The 19,219-nt window shown below is 47.7% G+C and overlaps 4 protein-coding genes across 4 annotated transcripts; 2 read left to right on the top strand and 2 right to left on the bottom strand.

The window, feature by feature from the left end:
• Positions 1 to 6,314: 6,314 nt before the first annotated feature.
• Positions 6,315 to 6,596, bottom strand: HD556DRAFT_1251301 (uncharacterized protein; the record flags this gene model as incomplete). The annotated part of the gene is made up of 2 exons (XM_041299002.1): positions 6,315 to 6,483; positions 6,526 to 6,596. 2 exons carry the CDS (start codon positions 6,594 to 6,596, stop codon positions 6,315 to 6,317), a joined length of 240 nt encoding a protein of 79 aa, XP_041151939.1.
• Positions 6,597 to 7,523: 927 nt separating this feature from the next.
• Positions 7,524 to 10,230, top strand: HD556DRAFT_1427681 (uncharacterized protein). The gene is made up of 2 exons (XM_041304668.1): positions 7,524 to 8,156; positions 8,207 to 10,230. The coding sequence occupies exons 1-2, from the start codon at positions 7,654 to 7,656 to the stop codon at positions 9,900 to 9,902; spliced, it is 2,199 nt and encodes a 732-aa protein (XP_041151940.1). The 5' UTR covers positions 7,524 to 7,653; the 3' UTR covers positions 9,903 to 10,230.
• A 497-nt stretch (positions 10,231 to 10,727) lies between these two features.
• Positions 10,728 to 13,314, top strand: HD556DRAFT_232951 (uncharacterized protein). The gene is made up of 8 exons (XM_041309965.1): positions 10,728 to 11,084; positions 11,138 to 11,201; positions 11,258 to 11,585; positions 11,641 to 12,195; positions 12,244 to 12,386; positions 12,443 to 12,542; positions 12,591 to 12,680; positions 12,735 to 13,314. Exons 1-8 carry the CDS (start codon positions 10,959 to 10,961, stop codon positions 13,126 to 13,128), a joined length of 1,800 nt encoding a protein of 599 aa, XP_041151941.1. The 5' UTR covers positions 10,728 to 10,958; the 3' UTR covers positions 13,129 to 13,314.
• Positions 13,315 to 13,516: 202 nt separating this feature from the next.
• Positions 13,517 to 14,550, bottom strand: HD556DRAFT_232865 (uncharacterized protein). Its single transcript, XM_041309964.1, has 5 exons — positions 14,458 to 14,550; positions 14,351 to 14,395; positions 14,236 to 14,304; positions 13,952 to 14,185; positions 13,517 to 13,896 (listed from the first exon to the last, which is right to left on the bottom strand). The coding sequence occupies exons 1-5, from the start codon at positions 14,458 to 14,460 to the stop codon at positions 13,741 to 13,743; spliced, it is 507 nt and encodes a 168-aa protein (XP_041151942.1). The 5' UTR covers positions 14,461 to 14,550; the 3' UTR covers positions 13,517 to 13,740.
• Between the last annotated feature and the right edge of the window lie 4,669 nt (positions 14,551 to 19,219).

Raw genomic sequence — 19,219 nt, forward strand, 5'->3', positions numbered from 1 at the left:
TATCTTCCGGTGCACGCACATAAACTTGTTTTTTGGAAGAGCGATATATATCTAGATCTGCGGTACTGCACTGACTAGGACCAGTTCTACCGGTCTGAGGGGAAATGCACTCAGCCGTATAATACTTACTAAAACAATTATCATCAGATTTCGCTATTGAAACATGTCAGATATGGGCTCTTCCCGACGATCTTAACCTTGAATAACTTTGGCTGTTACGAAAATTGGTGACTATTTCGTCAATCATCATTGGGTGGATAGTCTTCAGGTCAGGTCAGGCCGGCAATAGAGGTGCTGATTGTGTCGGCCTGACGAAGCCTTAAGACTGTCCATCCAATGATAATTGACGAAATAGTCACCAATTTTCGTAACAGTCAAAGTGAGTCAAGATTGTTGGGAAGAGCCCATACTGCCAGCCAGTTTGACAGAACCGGTCCTGCCTGGTAGATAGCGAAATTGGATTTTCTGCGCTGGCCGAGGCACGAGGTTAGCATAGAATTGAGTCTACGCATGAGTGAGCAAGGTGGCACACCTTGCTATGACCCATGACGATGGCATGATATGTCAGTCGTCCAGCAATAGCCCCTATCGTTTACTTTATCTTTCTCTATTACTCATCCGTTGCTTCCTCTCTCAGGATACGGACTAAACTACTCAATTCCTTCTTCTGCGGTGCACATTTGCCGGACTGAAAAGCCCACGCCCGAACATCCTTTTCTTCGTCATTTTGACACTGTCAAATTGCTGTATCTAAGTCATTGTCTAATTCATTTCGTTCTCGCTCACCAGCCACCACGCTACGAAAGATAGACCGGGAGAATGTCAATCCACAGGGGATCACAGCGAAAGATGTTCTATGTGATGCCCTTCTTCACCCTATAGTACTAGTAACCATTCTCGATCGACTCGAAGCAACTGCACTTCCTTGTAAAGTAGAAAAAAATCAGTTGTACAGCCTGCTACAATTGAGAATTGCTTGATCGGATGATGAAGGATCCATCTACACCTGCCGGTTACAGAGACCGATACTGCGGTGTCGTAGATGGTTCAACTCCATGCTGCGAATACTTATGGAGCAACTAAGATCGAACTCGATGAAGGCATTTCTTCCATGTTCAGATCGAACTGAAATGTCATACTTATTCTTGTGCTACGTGTCATGACGAGGTCCGAGGACCTCAGTCTTCACGATGATGGCCGTGCCATCAAGAAGAAAAGAACTAATGAACGCTGACACGTTGTTCAATCAGGTGCTCCTTATTTCTACCAGGACTTTGATAGAAATGAAGATATGCTTAGGATCGAGGATTGCAGGCAGAATCTCTAGGGAGGGACATGTCCCGCAAATTTCAACAGTAAGTCATTAAGACAACGAGACAATCTATCCGCAGGGAATACCGTCAAGACATGTTTGCACTACTGGCGGCGTCATTCACCTATCACCATTGAGATGCAAATTCACAAGACAGTTCTCGGATACTAGCACCGCATAGGCAGGTGCAGTAACCAGACACGGCTGTAGATGCAACATCGAGGTGGGGAAAGACGGTGTATGTTCAAGTAATTCTCAGAGCTTCGCAGTGGTGCCGGTTCCAAGAGGTTTTGTACTTTATGACTGAAGGCCCCATCATTCAGCCGCAAAATTTGTAGCATATTACTCACCACCTTCGCGATCAATAATGTTGAAAGCAGCTATAATTGTGGTGTCTGGGAGGACACTGCGAAGCATTTCAATGCCTTCTTCGACTACATGCGGAATCTGTGAGCGTCCTGTGGTGAGAGAGGAGAGATCTGAGGGGACATACAACGACCAATAAGGCTTCGTCTGAGTCGAATACTTGCTTGTAGGACAACGTACCAGAATCATCTTCTCGGTCGCAAAGCTCTGCTTCGAACAAGTTGCTATCCACAAAGTATAGCGCGGTGTTTGAGGACAGCCCGCGCAGGGCCCAAAATATGTGTCATGGATAGAGTGGCCGTTGAAGACCCGTTATTTCATCGAATTGAACTGAAATTGCGGTATCTTTGAATGGCTCCTAGGGAACGAGGTGAGCACGTGGGTGTGCATAGTACATTAATGAGAGTACAGGAACTTGGTTCAGTATCCGTGAAAGACGCTCCATAGACAAGCTGAGCGCAAAGAAATTGAACAGAAACATAAACGCCATCATGATGTCGAGTCATCTGCCATCACAGTAAATGCCACCGAGTACTGCGATTATAGTGAGCACGGTACCACCCACTGCATCACTGATGACGGCTTTTGTGAAGTATATTTTCCAGGGCTAGAGCACAACGCAGAGGTAGCACTAGTGGCTAGTAGTAGTGAGTGACGCACCTAAAGTAGTACTCGGAGCGGAGGACATCGAAAACCGACGAACCTCACGTGACAAATGTGACCAAAAGGTGACAAAAGCATGTATCGTGCAGTCCATGTCTCGACGGAGTCTCTGCCGAGCTATAGAAGCTCAGATTGCACCCACTCTGGTGGGCGTTGACCGGTCGACCAGCAATGCCTAAGATCTAGATCTACATGATGCGTACATTATTTGGATTGCAGCGACTAGCAGTAATTCAAGAGCCTGCAATTCATTATCACTACGGTATTTGATATCCCTTATAACACCTTTGATGCCTTTTCTAACTTATCAACATCTTTTTTCATGACGCATTCACCCTCAACCCATTTCCGTACTTGTCCTGCCTCTCTCAATCTCAAACAATTCCTAAGTCTTAATTCACAAATTCAATCTTTTGTGCAAGAGGTACATGCAGCTACCACGTCAATTCTGTCACTTAACCTTATACCTGAATCATCTACTTCTTCAAACGAATCCTCGCCCGACGTGTTTCATCAGCACATCCACTGTGCGTGGATTGGTCTTTCCTTCGAGATATAGGCGTGGGCCGATGAAGCCTTTGCTCGCGATCGTCAACGTACCAATGGGTACAAGCTCATGAGGGATTGCGCGGTGATATCCTTCATGACGGATGTGGTGTGGAATTGGGGTATGGGTGGGCCTGCAGCGGTGAGTAACGATCACGTCTACCTTTTTTGTCCTTTCTCGAGCTTGAAATTTTTGGAGATTGCGTAACTGTCATATTCCGTCTTCCGCACCGCGTCCTGCACACTCACATATCCTTCTTCCCATTTCCAGGATTTTAGGATCCTATGAGGGGAGGAGTCGTGGTGCCATCAAGGCTTTTATGTCCAAGTGTACAACGAGACTGCAAAACTCGTAAGTACTTTAGTCATTCTATTTATTCAAAGTATTTGAGATTTCCTCTATTCCAAGATCTCCATTGCTCGAGCGGCAGTCAAATTTGTTCAGAACCAAGACATTGATAAAATCAATATCAAACTAGTAATAATCCTTATGTTGTGCCATCAGCCATCATCTGCACCGATGCTGATTGAAGTAGAAATACCACTCACCGTAGTTTACATGGCACTCATTCGCATGTCCAGACGGGCTACCACGCCGGTGAGTCGTGTGGTTAAATCCAAGACGCAAAATACTTATACTTACATATATGATGCCCTCCTGAACACATTCCTGCCCAGGGCAGCAACTTGCTGTCTCGCACGATACAGGACACTCTTCGCTCCTATCAATGTTAACGGGACTGGCAGATACTAATGCTATCAAAGCAGAAGCAACGGCGACGACAGAGGGGAGATGCATTGTTTGTGAGGATGTGATATGGGGTCAAATCGATCTGAATGAGACGGTAGGAAGACGGCTTCTTATACTATGCGCCGAGTATTATTCTTCATGGTCCGGGTGACGCAGGAAGAACATCTCCATTTGAAGTTTCTTATCGAAAATGCAACTAGTGACACGTCCAGGTCCTTGAATTCGGGCATCTCTTTCTATCAGTGTGAAGGTTGACGCCCTCATGTTTCACAGCACATTTCATCTTGCAGTCCTTATGTTCATATCTTGCAGTGTACGCACATGAATTCTTTTTTTTGGAAGAGCGATATGTATCTAGATCTGCGGTACTGCACTGACTAGGTTCAGTTCTAGGTCTGAAGGGGAAATGCACTCAGCCGTATAATACTTTAAAACAGCGAGAGTAGTCTTTTGGGGATGAATGATGTTGCTGTGATACTAGTGTCTGAGTTGGGAAAATCATATTTCGAAATATGTCAGGCTCTTCCCGACAATCTTGACCTTAACTCACTTTGGCTGTTACGAAAATTGGTCAATTGTCATTGGATGGATGTCTTCAGGTCTGGCCAGGCCGGTGCCGATTGTAGTAATGACCTGACGAAGCCTACTGCTAGTTGCTGCAATAATCCAGATGATGTACTACGCATGTAGATCTAGATCTTAGGCATTGTTGCTGGTCAATGCCCACCAGAGTGGGTGCAATCAGAGCTTCCATAGCCCGTAAGACTGTCCATCCAATGATAATTGACGAAATAGTCACCAATTTTCGTAGCAGTCAATATCATTGGAAAGAGCCCATATGTACTGCCAGCCAGTTTGGCAGCACCAGTTCTGCCTGGTAGACTAAGATAGCGGCAGAATTGGATTTCTGCGCTGGCCGAGGGCCCGAGGCTAGGATGTTCAGCAAGCTGCACTCGGAACGCTGACTCTTGTCAATGCATTCCTTGTCCGGGGCCGATCGCGACCCCGTGGCAAAATATCATGATGTCGGTTAGGTTACGGAAGTTCCTCCTTCTTGCCAACAGCCGGCTGCACTTTGTGCCGGATACTTTTTCTTTGGCTTTGATGACTGCCATATAGTCTTCCCTCTGCAGATCTACATACGATTTTTTCGTTGTCCAGACGTCCTTCAAGCTCAAGGTTGGAAGTGCACGGATCACTCACAGCGGCCTAGTGCCATTTCAGATTTCGGGACCTTAAGCTTTCGCAATTTGACAATGACAACTTTCGATGTAGACCACCATCTAGTGGGGTTGTGACATATTACAATGGGCCAGTGTAGACATCCAACAGCGCCTATGAGGGGAAGAGTCATGGTGCCACCGAGGCTTTTATGTTCAAGCGTACAACGAGACTACAAAACTGGCAAGTACTTTTGTCTATTTGAGATTTCCCCTATCCAAGATCTCCGTTGCTCGAGCGGCAGTCAATTTTGTTCAGAAGCAAAACATTGATCAAATCAATATCACACTAGTAGTAATTCTTGTGTCGTTCCATCAGCTATCATCTGCACCGATGCTGATCGAAGTAGAAATACGACTCACCGTAGTTGACATGGCGCTCATCGGTCCAGACACGCCCAGATGGGCTACCACGCCGGTGAGTCATGTGGTTAAATCCAAGATGCAAATACTGATATACACACCCATATGAGGCCGAACAGCTTACATTCATCCTCAGGGCAGCAATCTTGAAACGCGCACACTGTAGGACACTCTCCGCTGCTATCAATGTTAGCGGGACTGGCAGATACTAATGCTATCAAAGCGCAAGCGACGGCGACGACAGAGGGGAGATGCATTGTTTGTGAGGATGTGATATGGGGTCAAATCGATCTGAATGAGACGGTAAGCAGACAGCTTCTTATACTATACGCTGAATATTATTATTCATAGTCCGGGTGACGCGGGAAGAAAATATCCATTTGAAGTTCCTTATTGAAAATGCACCTAGTGACACGTTCAAGGCCTTGAAGTCGGACATCTCTTTCCGTCAGTGTGAAGGTTTGTTTCACGACACTGACACATGTCTAATGATGCGTCCCTTCCCTAATTGGACAACGCGTATATCATCTGACTCGTATACATACTAGAGACACGTACGCTGCTAAACATTATCCGATCTGTACCCCTTCAATCCTATATGCTTTGCTAGTGTTGGTCGAAAATCAGTTGTACAGCCTGCAATAGAGAATTGCTCCATCTACACTTGCCGGTTACAAAAACCGATACTGCGGTGTCATGGAGGGTTCGACTTCATGCTGCGAATACTTATGGTGTCACCAAGATCGAACTCGACGAAGGCATTGTTTCCATGTTCAGATAGAACCGAAATGTCGTAGTCTTGTGCTACGTGTCATGACGTCGCCGAGGTCCTCAGTCCTCACGGCGATGGTCGTGCCAGCAAGAAGCAAAATACTGGGGAACGCTGACACGTTGTTCAATCAGGTGCTCCTTATGTTTACAAGGCCTTTGAAATATGCTTGCCAGCGAGGAGCGCAGGCAGAATCTCTAGGGAGAGACGTGTCCCGCAAATTTCAACAGTAAATCAACGAGACAATCTATCTGCAGGGAACACCGTCAAGACATGTTTGCACTACCGGCGGCGTCATTCACCTATTACCATTGGGATGTAAATTCACCCAAGGCGGTTCTCGGATACTAGCACCGCATATGCGAATGATAGGCAGGTACAGGACCTAGACACGGCTATAGATGCAACATCGAGGTGGGGAAAGACGGTGTATGTTGAAGTGATGCCCAGAACTTCGCAGTGGTGCTGGCCCCAAGAGGTCTTGTACTTTTGACTGAAGGCCCATCATTCAGCTGCAAAATTTGTAGTATATTACTCACCACCTTTGAGATCAATAATGTTCAAAACAGCTATAATTGTCGTGTCTGGGAGGACCCTGCGAAGCATTGCCTTCTTCGACCACGTGCGGGATTTGTGAGCGTCCTGTTGTGAGAGGGGAGAGATCTGAGAGGGAATACAGCTACTAGTGAGGCTTCGTCTGAGTCGAACGCCTGAATATTTGCTTGTGAAACACGTACCAGCATCATCTTCTCGGTCGCAAGGATATTCACAAAATATGGCACCCGTGTTTGAGAAGTGGGCCCGCTCCGAATCAGGGCTCAAAGTGTGTGTCTTGGGTTGAGTGGACGTCGTAGACCCGTGATTTCATCGAACTGAACTGAGATTGCGGTATATCTGAGTGGTTACTAGGGAGTGATGCGAGTACGTGAGTGTGCACATATTAAGAGTACAGGAACTTGGTTTAGTATCCGTGGAAGACTATAGACAAGCTGAGTGCGAAAAGATTGATCGGAAACATGTCTTGGATCATGTGAGGCCGCTTACCCCGTCTGTAACAGTAAATGCCACGGAGCTCTGCGATTATAGTGAGCGCGGCGACATCACTTATGACAGCTTTCTGCCAAGTACATTTTCCAGAGCTAGACAACGCAGAGTCAGTGCTAGTGCTAGTGAGGGATGCACCTGCAGTAGGGACCGTTATAGATGTGAGAAGGGATGCCGAAGGTGAAAGAGGAATGTACGAATCTACTTTTCGATAGAGTGTCCCGGGCCGAATCAAGACAGTTGTCAATCTCATCGCAAACGATGCTTTCCGCAAGCCTAAAGTAAGTACTAGCAGGTTCAGTATGATACGGGATACTCACCACTGATTTGCGCCAGTACCATGGTTAGCAAGATAAGTTGTGTATGGTCCAGGAACTGCAGAATAAGTGACTCAGCCGTCGTTCGGAAGTACAAACATAGATTTTGTTCGGATTACTTCGCGCGTCAGTTGTTTCTATTATTACTTGTCTATAATTTTTATGCGTGCGAATTCTAGGTCTGCTCATATCACTCTCGTACCCCCTCCCCAAACTCTTCGACGAGCTGCGCAGTCACCAGTGTTCAACAAAGAGACCTCGTTTCATCGAAAGTTGGCATCTACAGGCTGTGGTAGCTACTCATGATAATTTGTTCAGCGACTGATACCAATGGTAGCCACCTCACTACATCGCGCATCAACCGGTTGCTGAGACCTTTGCGTAACAAATGCTCGAGTTTGAGCAAGTTATTGTCCACCGCTCGACACGGTGCGTCTCGCAGCACATACTCATCACATAGTCAAGACTGGCCACTTGATTGCCCTCCACCACTTGCCCTCCTTCCTCAACCGTCATCTGCCACTAGAGGGAGGTTCAACTATTTCGACAGAGCAGAAGACTTGGAGCTCTCTCGTTTGATATACGCAGTTTGTGATGCTTTTAGATGTATCCTCCAGGTCACGCACGGATCGGTGCCAGGGGAGTCGATCCCCAGCCTAGCAGCTATGTGCTGCTTCGTAGTTGGAGAAAACGTTCCGCTGAGTGGCATCGGAACGCGTGACAGCCAAGAGGAAGTTGTAGATGAAGATGAGCTGATGAAAACTGTGGAGGATATCTATGATACTATCCCAACCTATTATCGACGGTGAGTGGGCCTGGCTACTTATCTACGAAGTTTCATTGTCCGCCCTGCAGACATTCGATCGCGTCCCATGCACTTTTCCTTGTGCTAGCAATTTGTCCGCACCACCATACGCTTGTCAGCGCTCTTTTGGATATCTGCTTGTCTTTTGGTCTAGTTCACGAATCTCGTTGTTTGCTCAGCGTTATCCTTGAAATTGCCTTTCTGTCCACCACCTCTCATCCTCCAATCACACACCCAGGACATGCCTTCTACCTTGCCGATCTTCTTGCTCGATGGGTATCCGGAAACAGCAACACAATGCCTTCTGATGCCATTCCACTATTCTCGGTCTCGACGTTCTCGCGAGCGGTTGCAGATGCTCTAGCTCAACAAAACTCTTTATGGACATGCAAAGCAGTCGATAGGTTCTCTCGCAGCGTCGAGCTAGCTGACATCGACTCTTTTGTCACCCTTCTGGATTCTCTAGTCGAAACCATACATGATCATTACCCGGTGCGGTCTGGCAAAGGGAAGGAAAAGGAAACCATCGATATTGGGGCTATTCGCTGCTGCTTGCATGGTTGGATAAACAGGCTGTTTGCAGTCACCGTTAGCAGCCCTGCAGAACCTGCAGATGAATCCCGCTGTCCCTATATTGACTCTGTCATTATATTACTCGACCGGTGTCGAAGTTATGGAATGCATACCCTGCGATTGGGTGATTCAGCTCAACCTTCTGAAGATGAACTTCCTGACGCAATCACGATACTCGCCACGCACCTTCATCTTACATATTCACCGGCGGATTATGATTCACGTCTCTTGGATCTACTCCGTGAAGCTTCACCTATTCCCACAACGTTCACTGGCCTCGTTAAGCACATGCATCGAGGTTCCGCGCAAGATTTTATGACATCGCTCCAGCAGTTCTCGTCGGCTCTACAAACACACAAGCTACTACAGCTGGACGCCTCGCTGTGGGCCTGTGCTCTTCATGTCTTCGAGAGCACCCCGAAAGGCACCTCAAAAGAGATTCAGAGATTCAAGCTTCTCTTAATCGACGGTGTGGACGAGGCCGAGCGCCGGTTATTTGGAGCTGGTCCACCCGATAGCAGCCCGGCTGTTCGGATACCAGGCCAAAGTAAGAGATCCCGTGGCGCGCACCATCGTCGACCGAGTGGAGAATGGGAGTGGGAGGAAATGGTTGGCTGCTGGATCCGCAAGACGCCTGCTCATGTGAAGAAAAAGAAGAAGATTGCACAGGTTACTTTGCACGAGAGCCCGGTTTTCATTAAACGTTTGTTGCGCAGAGGCACTCGTCGATATGTGACCCAGGGCTCCTCTCGTGCCACAGTTCCGCACAAATCGGCAAGATTTGCGATGGGGTCTACCGCATTTATGGCTTCCGATCGTCTTTCTTCGCCTTCCTCACGGGGAAGCGAAATCTTTGCGGAAGACGTAAATGAACATTCCTGGTGGAGTGGAGAACACGAGAAAGAGAATGTAATGCCAAGTTCGCCCTTGGCAGAACGTCGACCAGCACTCAAACCACGTCACTCCAACTTCTCTTCGATTCTGATGGACGCCCAGAAGAACAGAGTCAATCTACATGATCAGAAATCTCCTACACTCAGCATCTCGTCCAGTTCCAAACGATCGCAGCCTTCGTTATCTCGGAAAGTATCTGTCTACTCACCTGCGGCCATGTTACCTTCTGATGACTCTATGGACTTGTTCGCATACGCAACTTCTCCGCTCAGAACATAGCTTTGATTGGTTTGTCACGCTCGTTCTATATTACATTTTATTTACATATTATAACGTTGAATATTCAGACATTGCGAGGCTTATAAGCGTGCTGGCATTTGCTCAGGTGCTCAGAACGAGGCTCGTTATCACAAGTGGTACGAATTACCAAGGATTCTAATCGCGTCACTGAATTGATGCCAAGGGTAGAACCTCCTTGGTTGACGCCAGCACGGGTACAGCATTAGGATGAGCTGCTTCCCATGAGGTTTTCTTTCAAAAATAACATGTCAAAGGATATAGTTCTAACCACCTGTACATCTTTCAGTACAACCTGATAATTTGAAAGGTCACTGTGATGCAATCAGCAACACGATCCACGATGTGATGGGACTTGTTCTTGGTTTTCGTAGATTTGGTTGGGACGACGTACTAGGGCATGGTTCTCGTTGTATCCACCGGGCAGTCCTCGGATGATACGACAGAATGTGCCTGAGCTGTTGCCATGTATTGACTGCGCGCGCTGAACAGGTCATCATTGATTTGTACCTTGTTTTGACCCTGATCCGTTGGCAAGCTTGCACGACACAGGATGTCCCCATGAGCTTGAAGTTATCAAAATACCAGGAATAAGATTAGGTAGTTGGCGGTGTTCTAGAGGGCGGGGTTGATGATGATGAGAGCCTCCACCCACCATATGCTTGGTGACTCGGGCTCAGGCTATTAGCCGTACGGCACACGAATAAACGGAGTTGGGCCGGTAAGAAGCATGGCCCGCTGTGCTTCGCTGGATCTAGAAGATCAGGAAGACGCTCGTCCGAGTTGCTTAGTAAGTATTTTTTTGAACATATGACGAGTTATGAGCGTCAATGATCCATGTTTCTTTCGTGTTTTTCTATAGCCGGATCATATGAAAACGTTTATATAGATGACTCAAGATCAAAGGAACCAAAAATTGTCATACAGGATCGATTTGATCTCGTCTCCATTACGATTGTAGCGAATAGTGCCGCCGCGCGCCTTCATCAAGGTTCAATACACAACCATACCTTCTCTACCCCGCTATAGTCCCCAGTCATGACGCCCACCCTCGTGGAACCTATTCCTACCCCGCCTCCTGCCCAGTTTCATCCCAACGTCATTCTGAAGCAGCCGAAATCGCTTATTCACTCTAAAGTGGCCATACAACCGTGGGTCACACAAGTCAGTCATGTGTACTATTCAACCACTACGTAGCTCACTCTCGCACACACCAGCTTACGCACCTTGCCTCGCAGTACCACCTGAGCGAGTACAACCGTATAAAGCATGGCCACCGAGGTGCGTCATTTGTTGCCATCATTCAAACCGTTTTCACTAACCGCCGGCCGGTGCAGGCTGTCCCATACCATATGTGCCACTATTACTGCACGCACCAGACACCTTTCGCGACCTTCGCGCACGGCAGGCAACAAATATGAATGATGTACTGTGGTGGCCATGTCCAGAGGCGTCCTGTCCCACTGCGCAAGTCATACCCGCTTCCGAACAACGCAACGCACTCCTTAGCGGAAGCGCTTGTCCTTGTCTCTACCCGCTTCTCCAGAAAGAGTTGAACGCAGCCCTCGAGGATACTCTTTCCTCACAAATGCCACCCCCACCCATTCCCGAAGGCATATCACATCCTAGCATCCCCGTCAAGACGTCTACAACACATCCATTAAAGTTCGTTTTAATTCACTTTTGAAGAACTGTGGTTCATAATTTGTTCCAAACGCAGCATATCTACTATCGTTCCCCCGGAATTATTACCCGCAATGTCATCGCATCTTATAACCAACCCTGAGCCTTCACCTGTCATCTTTCATATACCCGACTTCTATACCCTGCATCGCATCACGGACTATGCCCAACACATCCCATCACCAACTAGCCCTACCTCTCTAGCTGTCTCACGCAAGGCTCACTCGCGTCGGTCAAGTCGAATTCCATTACTACCCTCAATACCCGCACATTCTTCCTCGCCAGAACCTATCCTTCATCCTCCTCCCCTTCCGATACCTCCGGCATTTATGAACCAGCCACCACAGTCCATAATGGAGGCTCTTCAGGCTGCCATCGACACGCGCTTAACGACGCTTGCCACCAAAACTCGCCCTTCGCTTCCATTCATAGGAAAGCTTTCTCCTACTCTCAAACATACTACCAAAGTTCGCGTGGTGTCCGATGATTTGGCGAGCAACCGGTCTTCATCTACACAAAGAGGGACTTCTGCTCTACCGAAGGTTGTCTTTCCTTCTATGCTCGATTTTCTCAATTCCAGCGAACGTGAACAGTGAGTTCATGTTGCCATTGTTCTTTGTGTGTAAGGCTGATGATGTAGACTAGCATTTTCGACTGCATCCCAGAATGCCACCAAGACGAGAGCGTCCAGCACGTTGCTCCGTCCCACATCAAATATTCATGGCACCAAGCGCTGTTTCAAGCTGGGTAACTTGATGCTGTCCTCGTGTCCAGGAAAGAAGGGTACGTTTGACTCATGACACGAGTGTATTCGCTGACTAGCATCACAACGGTATTAGTGCGCCTCGCAGGTCCGGTCAGAGGGCGCAGCGCCGTTTGTCGAGATCTCGACACTGATTTACGACGTATAAGTCAAGTCGGAGCACGTTGTATTGTTTGGTTAGTTGATGTACTGGCGTGTCCTGTGCTTTGTTGACTGTTTTGTAGTTGCCTGGATGACGAAGAGCTCGATTTTCTCGGGATATGCTGGTCAGACTACGTGAGCTCTGCGCACCGGGCAGGAATGGACATCCTTCGGTAAGTATTCCATCTGTTGGGTCGTTCGTATACTTACTTTCATTATGCTTGCAGAATACCACTGCCTGAAGGCCTTGCTCCGCTATCGCCCCAGTCATTAGATGAGTCCCTGACAAAACTCATCGACAATTACACCATGCGTGGTGCAAGTATACTTGTGCACTGTCGTGGGGGCTTGGGCAGGGCAGGCCTCGTAGCCTGCTGCTGGGTACTAAAAATCGGCCTGTGCGGGTGGATCAATGTGGACCTATCACCGAACCCAGCAGAGAGCGCCGATGGCCTGGAAAATTATGTGAGGAGGGATACCTTACAACTCGTCGAGCGCGCGATCACTGTTGTGCGGAGACGGCGAAGCGTCAAGGCCATCGAGACGTTGGAACAGGTGCGGTTTCTGACCGAGTATGTTGACTTTTTGCGAGAAGAGGTGGGGCGGCACGGACGGACGTGAGCATTTATGGTTGGTGTATTCATTATCTTTGGGGTGCAATTTCGATTTGTGGCTATAACTATTACTACTGTAGTCATTTTCATGCATAGGTTTAATAGCAGCTTGTGTTTGGAGGCTTCCCGCACATTGTAATACACAGTTGCAATTAATGGGGACACCCTGCATATTCTTATTCCTACAAGTCGATCTTTCCGTCTACACGCACGCGACACTAAATTTGAATTCCCCTCACAGCCATCGGATGCAAAACCGATCAAGATAAAACGCGGTAAAACCTACACGAATTGCGTAGTGTTCCGATAGAATATCAAATGAGAACTTCCACCCCGCCCCATTCAACACCCTGAACAAAGTTACATATCCAGCTCTTGTAGGATCAATTCCAACTACGTCCACCCACCAAGCAACGTCGTTCTCTGCTTGCATTTGTGCCAATTTGCGAGGTGCTCCTTACATATACCTTTGAACGGCATGCGTACTCGAGTCACGACGTCAGGTTGTTTAAAGAAACGGCGCGTTCGTATGCCGCTTGAGGGATAAATCGGATGGTGATGGATATCATGACAAGATGAACGATAAAACTGAAATACCCATGGACGTTCGCCAATGCTTCTAGCAGCAGCAACAGGACAGGCCGCCTCCATGTTGGCCGGTGTCTACCTGACCTGCTACTGGTTGATGTGGTTGCGTATTGGGATCCTGTGGAAGAGGGTCTTCATCACGTATCAAGGAGTGTTCACTCCCAGGAGCACCCGCTGCGGCATTACGCTTTAGATTTGAGCGTGAGACACCCGAGAAATAGTCATGACAAAATAACTCGCACCTGTCGACCTTGGGCATAAGGAACGTCGACAACAGGTGGGGTTGCATGATGGAGTGGTAGGGTAAATAGGCGTCGTATGTGAGTTTTGAAGGTGGTGGTAGCGACTGGTGGTGAGGTGGCGGGTGGTGCAGGAGCAGGCGCAGGAACTGACTGAAGCCTCTTCGTCATAGCGAACTTCAGTCTTTTGAGGCGCCCAGCTCGCTGTTGAAGTCTTGGCCGGGAGATCTGAGAATACTGCAATAAACTATGTGAGAGAGAACAGAACGATACGCTCTTGCACACACTTGATGCATTTCATAGAAGAAATTGGGTTCTGCATCATAGCCATCGTGATCTTGGCCGGGGATCTCTACCTGCATAATAGTCAGTATCGAAAGAGGTAAGGAAAGAGGTACATACAACAAGAATACGGTCGTTGTGCGTAGCGAGCGGGCTGCATTTCTCCTTGAACTCTGAGTGATATGCAGGTGAGTATGATGGCCTCGGGTAACATCACTAAAACTCGCCATTGGACCAATCGAGACAGCTGGCCTTCGCGATGTCGTCGATGGCGTCCATCATGTATTTGTGTGCTTCGAGGGCTTCGTCGAGTTTACCTGCCGAAAAGAAAGCCTGGCACCGCTTCTGGTGTGTCGTAAGCAATAAGGACTCGAGATCCCAGCCGAAGAGCTGCAAAAAGGACTAGGTTATGAAAAGTGCTGGGTGTGCATCATCTTGACGAACCATGATCAAGTCCTCGTATATCAAATGAATGTATTTTGATGAGACAGCAGTGGAGTTGACAGCGGCAGTAAAGTGATCAATAGCTTCGTCGTGACGCGCATCATCCAAGGCTTTGGTCCCGAGCTGAATACGTAGATATGTCTATTGTGCGAGTTGCAAAGATCAGGGTTGATGACCGAGAGTGGCCCCATGATACTTACTTCCACAACACGACACGCGAGAGGATCGACATCCGGACAAGCGGCAGCCAGGTTTTTGATGAGCAGCATTGCTTCCTCATGTTCATCTGCGTTGAAGAGTGCGATGGCCTGGAATAGATGAAGCGGATAGCATGGGAGACGGATTAAATGTACCTTGATCAAGAGAAGAAATTGGTTGGTTTCTGAATCTTGGTTCGTGAACATGGATGCGACGTCGAATGCTACCCTTGCTTCTCGGACGTGACCTTTTCCGCAGAGGGCGATGCCTTTCGATATAAAGCCAATTAATGATGGCTTAATGTTGATTGACTATGTCACGGATGAAAGTTAGCCTTTTGTAAGAAGACAATGATGGGCGGGTCCATCGCACCTTGATTGCATCCCCAAGGGCGTTGTCCAAGTCGTGCATCCGGGCCATAACGAAGGAACGATAGGCATATGAAGTAAAGTCGTCGGCGTTGGCGTGGATCTCCTGGGTGAGGAGCTCTTCAGCGATAGACAAGTCCCCAGTCAAACAAGCATCGCGGGCTGTTGGAATGTCAAGGATCTGCACGAAGGATGCTCGAATTGGGTTATGAGAGTCAGAAATGGAAACTCGCCTTTGAATGAGCGACCTTTGGTACTGCCCACTCTGAGGTCTCATTGTCATCACCTCCGCTGAGGATGTGCCTGCCGTCCACAGAGAATGTGACATATTTCGTGGCAGACGAATGCTGGAAGATGGCGATGGTTCGTTGATCTAAGAGTCGCCAGAGACGGACATGCTTGTCTTTAGATGCAGAAGCGACGAGGGTGCCAGTGGGATCAATAGCAATGGCGTTGATATGATAAGTGTGGCCTTTCCATGGATGACCGACCTGCTGCCAGGTTGATGTGTCCCACTCCAATATGGAATTCCTATTTCCTACAAGAAGGCGTGTGCCATCGGGCGTCCATATGAGTGACATGTTCCATGATTCGGAACCTGTCAAAGATGCGACTTCTTCCCTTGTGCCTGGATTATAAATTTGGATATTTCCGTATGTTGCGATGGCAAGAAGTTCACCAGAAGGGGAATATCGAACGCAGTAGACACTATAACCACACTTGATTGGATTTCCTTGCATCTGCCACGTTTTGGTACACCAAAACTTCACCGTGTCGTCCCATGAAGCAGTGGCCAGCACCATTCCATCAGGAGAAAAATCCACCGAGTGCATCAGCAATATCTCCAAGTCACTTTTTGCACTTACATGACTGATTTGTATTACTGATCTCGCTGAGTAGAAAAAGGAAAGCTCTGATGTCACTTATTTTACTGGTACCCACTTTTTGCAGACGTGATTCAAACAAATGTTGCTAATAAGATGTAAAAGTAAATTAAGTGCGATAAGATATTTTGTAACCTAATTGACAACTATGAATACAGGACCTAGGTTAGAATAATAACTACCGGGGGAATGGCAGTGGGCATGGAGGACGGTCTCGTATCATTGGAGCCAAATGATGATTTTGCTATGGGTGCGCCTCCTGGTGCACCAGGGGCCATGGATGAGACGATCCCAGCACGAGGTCTCCATGGAGTTGATATCCTCGTATTCGTGAGGATGCAGAGATATGGGAGAGGGGAGCTGAGCGCCGGGACGAATGAAGGGAGTACGAATTCGGCGCCGGATGTGTCATTGGAGATATGGGAGAGGGGAGCTGAGTGCAGAGATATGGGAGAGGGGAGCTGAGCGCCGGGACGAATGAAGGGAGTACAAATTCGGTGCCGGATGTGTCGTTGGAGATATGGGAGAGGGGAGTTGAGCTGTACAAGATTAAAATGCGATTTCAAACGCATGATGGTCGGCGAATTTGTTGACATAGAAAGTGCGGAATTTATCTAAAGAGTTCGAAAAGTTGATAGCATGAGGTATGAAATCAACACTGTAAACGGGAAGGAGATGAGCTGCGCGATAGATTGCGTCAATGTGTATCACCGAAATATTCGGAGAGTGACCATCAAAGGATGGCTGAACTACCCACATGCCTGTGTCTTCATCAGGGGCATCACCTATGACATCAAACCAATGAACCATGGCACACTCGTACAAGACAAACTTGTATCTGAAGGAGAAGAAGCATAGCGCGCGTGCTATTTGAAGCCCTCGCATTCCTTCAAGGTCCGGTTGCGCATTTATAAACATGCAGTCATAGCGAGCGTGCGCATTCCTCCATTTAGGGCAGGATCAAATATGTTCCCTTCGCATCCCTCCAATCCCACTTAAGTCACTCGGCGCATAAAATCTTGATGATGCGGAATTGACTACAGAGATTTTCCTGTCATAGACAGGGAAACTGTCAAGTGGGATGGTGGCATGGTCACGAGGGTCATGAGGGTGAAGTTGTTTGAAGAGAAAGTGACCGATGAGATCTTGTAAGTTCGAAATAGAAAGCTCGATAGCGAGCGCTGCTACGGTTCGAGCACGCGTTACTTCTGATATCAATGTGAGTGAGTGATATAGTGAAAGGATCAAAATACGTACGGGTTGTTTGTGCAAGCTGCACATGGGCCTCGATTTCAGTCGGCCCATTATCAATTTCACCCTCGTCAACATTGTCGTCAATATCAGCATTGGGCTTGGCAGTATCAGGAATGATATCGGAAGGTTCGGCAGGAGGGTTATTGCATGAAGTATCGAGACAACCTAATTGAAATCAGCGAAGCATTATATCAGAGTCTTGATTTACTGACCTGAAGCATCGCTAAGACATGTACCATTGAGCATACCGCGTTTCATGAAGTCTACACGCAAAGCGGCAATTTTGTCGAGTCGCTGATTCGTCACAAGCATCTGTCCAAGCGCATTGTATCTGTTCGACCGACGCCACGGTTGCTTCACAGCTTTAATGTGCTTATTTTCCGTCATCGACGAACATAGACCATTTGGCGCTCCGAATAGACGGATAAGGTCGGGATAGTGCTTCATCGAGTGCTGACGTGGGAGCGAAAATGTAGGGACAACACCTAACCGAAGAAATATTGAGCGATAGTGGTGAAAGCGGCGTAGAGCATCTTCTATTTGTGAGATTGTGGCCTCCGTGATGACGTTCCTTCGGACGAGATAGCAGAACTCTAAAAATGCGCGAAACGTGCGGACAACGTCTGTCGGTACGTGACCCTCTATCGCAGGTAGATATATCTTGAACAGTACTGTATCAGTCAACAAATCTTATGTCAATCAGAAAACAAAACGTACCTTCATGAGTGCCTTAGAGTCATCCCCGGTCCATTGTTTGAATCCACGGCCCTGTGGAAAACGTTGCAAACCAGTGAAGGGAGTAGCGGCAGCGAGTCATTGGTCTATGTCATCCATTCGACGTTTGGCCTCCCTTTTGTCGTGAACATGATGGAGGTACTTCTCCACCCATGTCACAAGATGGTCCTTGAAGCAGCCTTTGATGATTTGGTGAAGGATATCCGGGGCAATCAGTTGATGAATGTTGGCTCGAGGAAAGTCGTTAGTAAAAGGCTAAATGTTTATACTAAGTCAGGTGAACACTGCAGCAAGTGAACAAATCATACCACAATAGACCCCACAATACCAAAGTCACGCCGCAGGACATCAGACATGTCTTCCTCGAAAAGGGCCTCTCTGTGTGCCTCGCATCGGCATAGCGCATCCTCGTCGTCCAGTTTTCCATGGGGAGCGAGACATCTTTGAGAGTATTCAACATTAAGAGAACAGCAAAGAGCTAGCGAGACGAACCTTGGACACCAATTCCTCACAATGGATGTGAGTAGAACTTGCTCTTCATAGTTGGCAATATATGGTCCTAGCCCATAAATGACGCGTCGATAATGGCCATCACCAAAACGCGCGATCTCGGGCTTTAACATAAGGTTCTTGAACGTTTCGAGTATCTTCGCAATTGAAGAATGGAAGATTTGGCGTTGGAAGTCACGGAATTCTTCGGTTTCCTTATGCTCGTTGGTAGCTGCAAGACTGAGTTTAGTTACAGTATGAAAAGGTTCCAAAGACTTACTCTTTGGAATGGCAAGAAAGCCAACAAGACAGAGCGCATCTCGATGCGCTCGACGGACATTGTTGCGTACATTGCCAATAGACAGGTACAATGGATAATATTCGTTGTTTCCAGTGCCAACAGATACAGTTGTTTTGTCGCTTCCAAGTATTATGGGTACAAATGTTGCACCGAGCGCGTCAGGGTCAGTAGCGATGATATCCTGGAAAGAATGTTCAATACAAGGAAGTAACATCCAATATAAAGACACATACCGCTTGCTGCCAGGCCCAGTCACCTGACATGAAGTCTTGGTAACGGTGTTCGTCTTTACTGACCAAATATTCACGGAAAGGGC

The sequence above is a fragment of the Suillus plorans genome (genome assembly GCF_016647745.1).
Source record: "Suillus plorans strain S12 chromosome Unknown HD556scaffold_145, whole genome shotgun sequence".
In the NCBI taxonomy this organism is placed as follows: domain Eukaryota; kingdom Fungi; phylum Basidiomycota; class Agaricomycetes; order Boletales; family Suillaceae; genus Suillus; species Suillus plorans.

Bases quoted from the DNA above. Each gene is read 5' to 3' on its own strand.
- HD556DRAFT_1427681 (XM_041304668.1), top strand. From the start codon at position 7,654: ATGATAATTTGTTCAGCGACTGATACCAATGGTAGCCACCTCACTACA. The intron at 8,157-8,206 runs GTGAGTGGGCCT...TCCGCCCTGCAG, and splicing joins ATCCCAACCTATTATCGACG to ACATTCGATCGCGTCCCATG.
- HD556DRAFT_232951 (XM_041309965.1), top strand. From the start codon at position 10,959: ATGACGCCCACCCTCGTGGAACCTATTCCTACCCCGCCTCCTGCCCAG. The intron at 11,085-11,137 runs GTCAGTCATGTG...CGCACACACCAG, and splicing joins TACAACCGTGGGTCACACAA to CTTACGCACCTTGCCTCGCA. The intron at 12,681-12,734 runs GTAAGTATTCCA...TTATGCTTGCAG, and splicing joins GCAGGAATGGACATCCTTCG to AATACCACTGCCTGAAGGCC.
- HD556DRAFT_232865 (XM_041309964.1), bottom strand. The intron at 14,186-14,235 runs GTGTGTGCAAGA...AGTTTATTGCAG, and splicing joins TCTTCTATGAAATGCATCAA to TATTCTCAGATCTCCCGGCC. The intron at 13,897-13,951 runs GTGCGAGTTATT...TCAAATCTAAAG, and splicing joins CTTATGCCCAAGGTCGACAG to CGTAATGCCGCAGCGGGTGC.